At 47.1% G+C, this 10,377-nt stretch overlaps 1 protein-coding gene across 2 annotated transcripts in view; it reads right to left on the bottom strand.

Annotated features, from left to right (window-relative positions):
• Window positions 1-2,035: 2,035 nt before the first annotated feature.
• The window catches only part of DOCK1 (dedicator of cytokinesis 1), a 545,325-nt gene continuing 536,983 nt past the window's right edge, over window positions 2,036-10,377 (bottom strand). For both annotated transcript variants that reach the window (XM_007964409.3, XM_007964410.3), the window contains exons 50-52: window positions 10,213-10,366; window positions 6,980-7,131; window positions 2,036-3,208 (exon numbers count right to left, since the gene is read on the bottom strand). In XM_007964409.3, the coding sequence (XP_007962600.2) occupies window positions 3,113-3,208; window positions 6,980-7,131; window positions 10,213-10,366 (402 nt within the window). In that variant the 3' untranslated portion in view covers window positions 2,036-3,112. The remainder of the gene's footprint in view (window positions 3,209-6,979; window positions 7,132-10,212; window positions 10,367-10,377) is intronic.

Below are 10,377 nucleotides of genomic sequence, written 5' to 3'. Positions count from 1 at the left end.
CTAAGAAGCTCACCATTCATGCTTTAGAGCATGCGTTTGCAAAAAGGCAGTATCACCCCCTGAAAACTAGTACTTGGGAAACAAACAAACATTTTTTAATGTAAAAAAGCATATGTATACATAAAGTAGATAATAGATATGTAGTAGATAGTCTAAGTGATATACAGTATGGCTGTACTATTAAAATTTTATCATGAGAGTGATGGAGGGAAAAAATGTCTAAAAAGACTCCTTGAAAGGTAATTGTGAAAAACAACAACAACAACAAAAACAGGTTAAGAAATAGGGTTTCTGCGTAGAAGGGATATGTCCCTCCATGTACAGAGGCAAACCTTCCCCTGGAACCACTTTCCAGAAGGAATGCATGTAGCAGGCACTGTGCGTGGAGGACCGTTTGCCTCTGATTACTGTGTTGCAGCCCATCCATTGATTTACAAGCTGAGGAAATGCTGCATCTGCATGAAGCGTTTGAGAAGTTTCCTCATTGGTGAATATATTAGCATATTTGTAATTCGTATTAATAAATAGGAAATTTCTGCAACATTTTGGCTGTCTTTACTTTTCTTTCTCTAACTGTTCTGTGTTCTCAAAAAAACCTCCCAGCTCTAGAGATCCCTGAGGGATATAAGGTCCTTGGGGGGCTGTGGGGTGGGGATTCCAGCCAGGGTTGTGCAGTGCGAGGGTTCACGCAGTAGATGGCGGAAGAGCAGGAGCCCACACACCATTCCACAAGAAAACCATCATTTATCATAGGGCCAGGCACTATTCTGTGTTTTTATTTTTTTATAAATACAATTATATTTTATACATTTTATAATTTTTATTTTTTATAAATACAATTATATTTATAAAGATAAAATTTATTTTTTTTATTTTTATAGATGGAGACGGAGATGGAGTCTCACTCTTGTCACTCAGGCTGGAGTGCAATGGCGCAATCTCAGCTACTGCAACCTCTGCCTTTCAGGTTCAAGCAATTCTCCTGCCTCAGCCTACCGGATTGTAGGCGCTTGCCACCATGCCGGGCTAATTTTTGTACTTTTAGTAGAGACGGGGTTTCACCATGTTGGCCAGGCTGGTCTCAAACTCCTGACCTCAGGTGATCCACCCGCCTCAGCCTCCCAAAGTGCTGGGATTACAGGTGTGAGCCACCGTGCCCGGCCTATTCTTTCCGTTTCTGGTGGCCGCTTATACAATGTGGAGCATGGACTGCCCAACAACAATATGTCCCCAGGCTGGGCTCTCCGTGGTCACCTACATGGGTGTGCCCATTTGACAATGTCTAGGGTTGTGGATAATATTCAGTTTCTCACACACTCGACAGAAGATGAATATTTATCTTGGTGCCACAGTTGAAACAGTAAAGATTCGTGAAGAGAAAAATCCCACATTCACACGGGCCTACGGTTTCTCGGGGGCGGAACGGATATTTACAAGCATGAATACACTGGGGACAGTACCTGAGTGGGAGAAGAGCCTCCCAGCTTCCTGGGCTCCACAGCAGCCTCCTCCTAGGCCAGGTTAGACGGGCAGAGGGGCACATCCTTATGGCTTCCACACGTTTGGCAGGAGCAGAGGTGAGAGCCCTGTCCATTGAGAAGAGGACCTTCTGCCTTCCTTGTTTCTTGCCACCCCAGATCCAGCCAGGTAGGCCCTGGAGAAAGCTCTCCATGTCCAGGCCTGTACAGCTAAATCACACACCCACTAACCAAAGCCCTCTCTTAAATTAGCAGCTGAAAAGAGGCCCACGTGATCTGCAGCCCGAGAGCCCTGTGGGTTTGGTGATGGGAAAGCACTCAGCTGGGGCTCAGCTCAGCTCCTGTCTATCAGGACATACAGCCATGCACGGGACACGGGCACTTCCCATCCGGGCTCCAGATCAGACACAATGAACAGAGAGGATTAAAAACAACGTTTGAGGAAGAGGTACACATACAAATGTGTGTCACCAAGCACTTTAACAAAGCAGAATAGAAACAGCAGCGTCTGTATTTTACAATCAAGGATGCAAACATAATATGTCAGACACCATGAGTGTTTTAAAATAACATTTTATTTTTCATTGTCAATGATTAACTTTTGAGTCTATTAGAAGAGTATCATGATTATAGTGAATAAAAAAATATAGATGAGAGAATACAAATATTAGGTTATACAAAGTTAGTTTTTTAAAAATCATTGTCCACCAAAATTTTCAGGACTTTGGAGTTCTGAAAAAAAAATTTAATTTGTGTGTGTGTGTGTGTGTGTTTAACACTTCCGGCAGTTAAAAATTAAGAACACATATGGAGAATCATTTGTGGACGCCTATTATAATAAACAGAAGGACCACAAAAATTAAAACAAGTTCTAAGAACCGTCATATATACAAATTTCTGTACAGAATGAGGACAAAAACAGTTCCCCCAATTAAAACCAGCTCTTGTGGTGCACACATTCTTTTTCAGAAAAGAACGAAAATTTATCTTCCTCTATGCACTTGTTTTTCCATTTGATTCAGTATTTTTAATGCTGTTTCCACCCCATAAATTAGTAACTGTTCAGTAGCTGAGAAATATCCTATTTTAAATTATGCCAGGGGAAATCAGGAGCTTCCCTGGAGGGGCTGAACTTCATTGTCTGATGCAGGCGGGAGACACACCTCAACCAATGAAGTCACACCACCAGCTGGAACAAGGAGGGGCTGGATAAAACATCCCATGGCAGTGAGGAGGATTCCTATACATCGTCACTACACAGCTTCCCAAGAGTGAAGGCCTAGCCTCTCCTACTTGGCTGAGCTCAGGGCAACTGAGCTCTTTGCAAATGCAAGTCATTTGGCACAAAAAGAAAGAATGTTTGGGCAAGACTCAGATTCTCTCAGAGGCTCCCAACTCTGATAACCACAATGGCACATCCCCGGCCCATACCCACCTCCCTGACCCACCTTGCTCCATGACACCATAGGCCACTCACTCCATGGTGAGAACTGAACTCTTCTGACGGAAAAGCAATTGCACGAAATGTTAACATCACAGGCCCAATGAGGTAAACAGCAGACTCAGGGGACACGGAAGGAGAGGACATGGAGACGGGGAGGGGCAGCGCACTCTTTCCAGACAGCCTTGCGACGTCACTGCACGATCCCGGAGTCCACCGAGGTCTGCTTGCGAGTTGTCTTTGGCGGGGGAGGAGGCGGAGTTTTGCTGGGCAGTGGAGGTGGCAGATGCTAGAAAACATGAGGACGGGGAAGACGTTACATTACTGATGTCCTGACGGAAAAGAAGCCGTCTCCAGGTGGGGTCTGACCTGGCACAGCCACTCAGCCGGAACCATCCTCTCCACGTGAGTTGGGCTCCATACTGTCTGACTCGGGGCTGCCAGGTCTGCTAGGCTCAAGACTGGGCTGCTATGGGCCTGGGCCTTTCTGACGCCTCTGAGCACTCTCCTACCGTCTGCTCGGTCCCTAAGAGGTACCATTGCCCTTTGCGTGGCCTTTTTAAATCTAGATGCTATCGACCAAGTTATCCATCTACTGTCTAAGGGATAAACAAGTCCTTAGAGGCACTCTCCGGGGATGAGATGAGAGAACTTCTTTTGCTTTCTGAGCTTCGGGCAAAGGTTAGCAAGCTTTTCCTGGAAAGGGCTAGATAGTAAATATTTCCAGCTTTTCGGCAGGCCACACGGTCTCTGTTGCAGCCACTGAACACCGCTGGTGTGGCCGAAAAGCGGGCATTGACGGTGTGTACAGAAAGGGGTGTGGCTGTGTTCCAAGAAAACTATTCACAGAAACAGGTGGCTGGTTGGCTGGCCTCAGCTCATGGGCATAGGTCACTTGAGATTCACAGAAAAGAACAGTAATTTCCAATGTGAAGATAACAGCAAACCCCCTGCTGATGGGCCTGGCTAGAGTGTTACAACTGAGGGCAGCTGCACCCTATTGCTTTTGGGACCGTCATGCCCATCGCACACACCTGATGTGCAGGAGACGCTCTGGAAATATGGGTCGACCGAATAGGAAAATGGATGAATGAGTGAATACATGAATGAGCGAATACATGAGTCAGTGGATAAATGAAGAAATGAACAGGTGAGTAAACAAAGAAATGAATGAAGAAGTGAACAGACCAGGGTAGGTGCGAGTATGCCACAGGCAGAGGAACCAGACTGAACGCACAGAACACTATCATCTAACTTAAGGGTAAGGGTGGATTTTTAACAGCCTCTCAGTGTGGGTTTGCATTTAGCTGAATGTGAGAAAAGAGGTTTTCAAGGATAGACAGTGACGCAGTAGAGTCTCTCACTCATCGCCCAGATTTCCTCCTGATTCACAGACAAGTAAATACAAAAATGACCGAGTGCTTAACACAGAGAGGAGAATACATGTGGGAAAGTAAAACTGTTAAAGACATCCTATGAGTATATGACCTTATATTAAGGAAGGTAAAACAACAATTAAGTCTTTTTAAGGCTGGTTAGAACCATTAAAAGAGACATCTCTTTTGAGGTCTGAAGAAACTGCTTGTTTACATGTGAAAGCCATACTGATAGGCCAATGAGGAGCAGGTAAGGACCAGACTAACACAGCCTGATACCAACACAGCACTGCAGATGACCTCTGTGCCAAATATGGGCATGTCAAAAGCTTACCACCAATAAGCAAAATGATAGCTCAGATTACTGACGGGAAGAGCTGTTTGGAAAGAAATGACAGCTTAGTGGCAACAACTACAGACAGAGTTGCCCACAAGCCTGAGGCTGATCAATGAGAGTGACAGGAGGATATTGATCACACCCCCATCATGGCAGATGGATGATCATTATCCCAGAACAGCTTTCAGGGCCTGTGCAAAGGGAGGCACCCCAGGAAATGCAACCGCTTCCGCCTAATGATGACATACTAACCAGCAGCGTGTCACCTGAGCATGCGCTCAGACTGCAAGTAAATTAACAAGAAACAAAGACGGAAGACACTTGGGTCATCAATCTAATTGAATTCACACCCCCTTTATAAATTGAGACAGAGCTAATCCATGTTATCCCTTACTTAATCAACCATATGTGGCAGCGGTAACCCACAATGGTGTATCCGAGAAATTGAGACAATAAAATGTTACCCCAGAGTTCATGTGTAACAAGATGAGGAAGTGGCTGTAATTCTTAAGTTTAGAATTTTCAGTTTACTAGTGTAGGGAGACTAGGGGGAACATTCCTGCCTTTCCAGTAAAATAAAGAGACGAAAACGTGACCAATTAACGTAGCTGTTAGGGAAACAATACTCCAAGCAACCCAGTATTCTTGCTAGACCCCCCGAACCTCGTTTTGCTCTCACAGTAGTTACAAATGCCCGGGAAAGGTCAGGCTTCCATTTCTGCGGTGCAACAAGCCATACCAGCCTGCCAGAAAGCCCTCTTCACAGGGGAACCTGGTGCCTCTTCCAGGACAGGTTCCCCATCAAGGCGTCTCTAGGGAGAGGGAGCCTGTTTAAATGGCACTTGGCTCTCGGAAGCGCAATCTGCCTCTTTGATATTGAAGATGACTGCTTGTTAGTTTTCTGATCCAAAGGGAATGATGAAATACATATGCTGTACACAAACACCCTCTCTCTTCCACTCCTCTCATAGGGGATGTAATGATTTTGCGGAACACGCCGGGAACAAGTCTCCATAAAAAAAAAAAGGAAAAGAAACAGCATGTGGGATTTATAGTGTTTATGAAAGAAAAAAAAAACAAACCCATGTCTCACCATGATGAAAAAAACAGAGCCACCCAACAGTCTCCTGTTTTCAACGTTCTACAGGAGTTTTGCAGCCATATAATTACTGAGGCTGGATAGCAAAAAAATATGGCCAGCTGTCCAGATATGAAGAGGGATATTTTACTCTTCAGACCACACTGATTTAATTGTCAAAGGCTGTGAATAACATGGCCCGGGGAGGGCTGAGCCTGGAAGCAGAAGTGCCCGCCGCGGCTGAGTCAATCACTGGCCCGCCTCCATCCCACTCATGCTGCCCTCCGCACACGCCTGGGCCCGACACGAGAGGATGGGGCTGGGACCCGCAGGGCTGAGTGATGCCCGACAGCATCCTTGAGAACCAGGAGAGGAACAGGGTGGATCTGAAAAGAATGTTTCTAGAACCGTCAACTGGTAACTGAGGTGCTTGTTTCAATGGCTTTTTATGACTCCGACTAACATGGCACGGGCAGGCAGGCCCAGGGGCTGTTTGCAACAGGCACGTCGGGTGGGAAGAATGACTAAAACGGTTGCTGGGAGGTACCAGCTTCAGGGACTCACACCAAAGAAGGGTTCCAGCGGGTTGCTTAGGCTTACAAAAGCCAGTGCTGCCAGAGGAAGCCAGGCTAGCACCCCTGAACTAGCACTGGGGAGGGCGCTCAGAGGTGGGGGCACAGTGAGGGTGACTGTGCCCAGGAGCCAAACCTGGCTGTCCTCTGCAGTCTCTGTAAGGTGAGTGCCTGTCAACACCCAGGAGCTCCCAGCACCAGGTGAGGCTGCCTGGAGGAATGTTTGGAGATGAGAATGTTTGGAGATGAGCTTCTCCAGGGCCAAGCAGGTGTACAACAGGTGCCTGCCATACAGGGCGATACTGGCCAACCTCTTTAAAAAGTCAGACCTCTGGATAGAAAAGCTACTTCTCAAAAATCAAAATTTCACTAGAATTGCATCTCCAGTGGAATGATCTCCGTGGTGATGATAACCGATGACACTCTTGGAATGTCTATCCTCTTCCTCTTAATGAGGCATGATATCAAAACGAGCTTTTCGATGCAGTTATTGATAATGACACAGAGCCACAGATCTTACCCACCAGAGTCCTTACTGCTTTGATATCTTTTGCAAAATCAAACCCGGCCCATCATACATGGTTTTCCTCACGTGCTCACTAGCCCAAAGTAAACCTGCTAATATCTGGAATGAGGGACTCGTCCTACTTTGCGGAGGGGAAGTAATGAAAGCCCATGTTTCAGATTGCCAACTTACCCTCTGGTGTGGAGGTGGAGGTGGAGGTGTTGGCGAGCCCAGCAAGTCCTGGTTTTCCATTAAATTCCCGTAATCTGCCACGCTGCCTTTGAGAGGCAGAGGGGGTGGGACGTCGGCCACGTCCGCTCCCGTCATGCCATTCAGCTCCAAGCCTGGAAAACCGGGATTTATTTAAAATCAGCCCGACTTCCCCATGGAGCCTGACTGCTCAGGGAGCTGCTCCACGTTCCCTCCCAGAGAGGCAGGCACGTCTGTCAACAGAGCAGATGAGGGCAGGGAGGGAGCGAACACAAAGGGTGGACCCTCTCCTAATGGCAATGTTCTAGAAAGAGAATAGCAAGTAACACGTGACAACTAAAACCGGAGCATGAAGCAAGGCATAGAGCCACTGTAGAAAGGGTGACGTTCACCACGGCCTCTTCTGTCCTGCCTCGGGCCCCCTCCCTCGGGCCCCCTGCCTCGGTGGCAGTTAAACAGCTGGGTGCCACAGGACTGTGTCCGCTGCTGCCGCTACTGCTTTCAAAGCCCCGCCAGGCCTCTACAGTCACCCCTGCAGTTATCACCTGGAGAGATTTGCTAAGCGAAGTCTAACACGGTGACCAGCCACTCAGCATCCAATCTCTTTCCACAGAAAAATCCACAGTCGTATGAAATGAAGTTATTAGCCGTAGCAGTCACTGTGGCTGTTGCTTTAAATAAGCCAAGGGGAAGTACAATTGATTTTTAAAGTAAACTGGAAAAAATAGTCGTTTTCAAACGGAGGAATAATCATTAAGACAGGATATTTTCTCAACCCTTGTTGAGACTCTTAAAAATAATTTGTTTTCTTTTATATTAAAGAGAGAAAAATTGACATTTTTACTGATGAGTCTCTTTTGGAGTTTTCCACTAGGATCCGTCTCATGAAAAATCCTTTTTTAGGAAGATGCATCCTAGGAAGGGCACAGTGTCAGCTTAGAGGGCAGCTCTGCCATGGGGCTGAGGGAAATAAGGCTTCGGTGGGTGACTGTCTTCATGATTGCTGCCTATTTGTTTGCTATTATTGTGGTAAGATATATATGATATAAAATTTGCCATTTTAGCCATCTTTTAGGGGACAATTTGGTGGTATTAATCACATCGGCCATAGTGGACAATCATCACCATGATGTATTTCTGAAACATTTCCATCACCCCAAATGGAATTCTGTAATCATTAAACAGTAACTTCCCTCCAGCTCCTAGTATCCTCTACTCTACTCTCTTTTTTTTCTCTTTTTATTGAGATGGAGTCTCGCTGTGTTGCCCAGGCTGGAGTGCAGTGGTGCGATCTCAGATCACTGCAACCTCCACCTCCCAGGTTCAAGTGATTCTCCTGCCGCAGCCTCCTGATTAGCTGGGATTATAGGTACACACCAACACACCCAACTAATTTTTGTATTTTCAGTAGAGACGGGGTTTTACCATGTTGACTGGCTGGTCTGGAACTCCTGACCTTAGCTGATCCACCTGCCTTGGACTCCCAAAGTGCTGGGATTACAGGCCTGAGCCACGCCTTTCTGTCTCTATGAACTTGCCTTAGATCTTTCATTTAGGTGGAGTCATACAATATTTGTCCCTTTGTGACTGATCTATTTCACTTGGCATCATGGTTCTGAGGTTCGTCCGTGCTGCAGCACGTGTCAGACCTTCACTCCTTTCTACGGCTGGGTAATATTCTATTGCACCGACATTTCTTTGGATGTACATTTTGTTAATCTGGCCATCAGTTGATGGACATTTGGCCTGTGTTTGCTTATTGGCTCTTGTGAAAAATATTGTTACGAATATTAAGTATCTGTTTGAGTCCCTGCCTTCAATTCTTTGGAGTACAGGCCTAGGAGCAGGACTGCTGGTTCATATTATATGTTTATTCGACATTGAACTGTGGAGGAACCACTAAATTGTTTTCTGCAGCAGCAGTGATGGTGCCTGTTTTCAATATTAAAATAGATTTTAAATACATTTTTAGAAAGATCATGTAGTAATAGTGCAAGGATGTGAAGATGCACCCTCCAAAGACATATCCAGTGCCCAGAAAGCTCTCTGCCTACTCAATTAAACTCATGCATCCACTCCTGGAGCCAGCCTCCCCACCCACTGACAGTCTCCAAAATCATGACTGCTCCCCTTTCAGCAAGAGGAAAACCAGGAGCAGAGGACACTCACTCACTGCCTTGCACAACCCTCGCCACAGGGCATGGAGCTCTCCTGCCTGGGACCCCTCTCTGTGCCACAGGAAGGAGAGTGGGCTCCCCAGTTCTGCTGCCATCCTCACCCCCAGCACCTTCTCCCTGCCAAGATTTCTCCTCTCTGCTGGCTCTGAATCTAGTGGTGAAAAGCTGTCTACCACTTAGAGTAAGTTGAGTAGAGTCTTTCCAAAATGCAGACCTCTTAGGGCCACCCAAAACCTCATAATGTGCCTTATTTGGATTTAGGGTCTTTGCAGATGTAATCGGCAAAGGATCTCAAGGTGAGATCATCCTGGATTTGCAGTGGACCCTGTATCCAATGACTGCGGTCCTTCTAAGAGGAGAGGACACAGGGAAGGAGGCCACGTGAAGACTGGGGCAGAGAGGGGAGTAATGTGGCCATAGCCAAGGAGGGCTAGGGACTGCTGGGAGCCGCCAGAAGCTGGAAGAAGGCCTGGGACAGGCTCTCCCTTGGAGTCACCAGAGGGAACCAACTTGCTACCTCCTTGATTTCAGAGTTCTGGCCTCCAAAACCTTCAGAGAACAGATTTCTGCTGTTTGGAGCCACTAGTTTTGTGGCAACTTCTAGGGTAATTTAAACATTGGTCAAAACTAGAAAAATAAGCTGTGCCCCTTAGCTGTTGCCAACTGCCTGGAGATGCTTCTCCAGTGCACAGTCCTAGACACAAGCAGGCCCACGGCCTCCTGCAGCTCTGTGTCCTGGGATAGGAAGTGGGGCAGTTCCACGTGCCTCACAGGTCCCCTCCACATGCACCCTGGGACAGACCCTGCACTTTCTGCCCCTCCAGTGCTAGAGGCCTGGGCTCTGAGTTTTGGCTTGATTTGCGAAAGTCCAGACTCTACAGCCTGCTCCAAGGGACACTCCCAGGAAGCCAGGTGTTTATCTGAACTCCCACCCTCTGCTGCAATGGGAGGCAGGAAGCGCTTCTAACCTCAGAGCCTTCAGCCAGGGGTAGTCACAGAGCTATAGCACGATACGTATGTGGGGACTCTTCCACTTACTTGACTGCATGCTGAAGCTGAGCTTGGCCCTTGGTGTAACCGGAGGAGGTGTTTGCTGGGAGGACGGTGACGAGGGGGACACTGAGAAGCGCCTTTCGCTTCCAATGACGCTGATCACCTGGCTTTTCGGTCTCTGGGGCCGCAGGGGACTTATCTACATTGAAA

This window comes from Chlorocebus sabaeus, chromosome 9 (genome assembly GCF_047675955.1).
Source record: "Chlorocebus sabaeus isolate Y175 chromosome 9, mChlSab1.0.hap1, whole genome shotgun sequence".
Taxonomy (NCBI): domain Eukaryota; kingdom Metazoa; phylum Chordata; class Mammalia; order Primates; family Cercopithecidae; genus Chlorocebus; species Chlorocebus sabaeus.
Note: the sequence above shows the minus strand (reverse complement) of the source record. Positions and strands in the feature narration are given on the sequence as shown.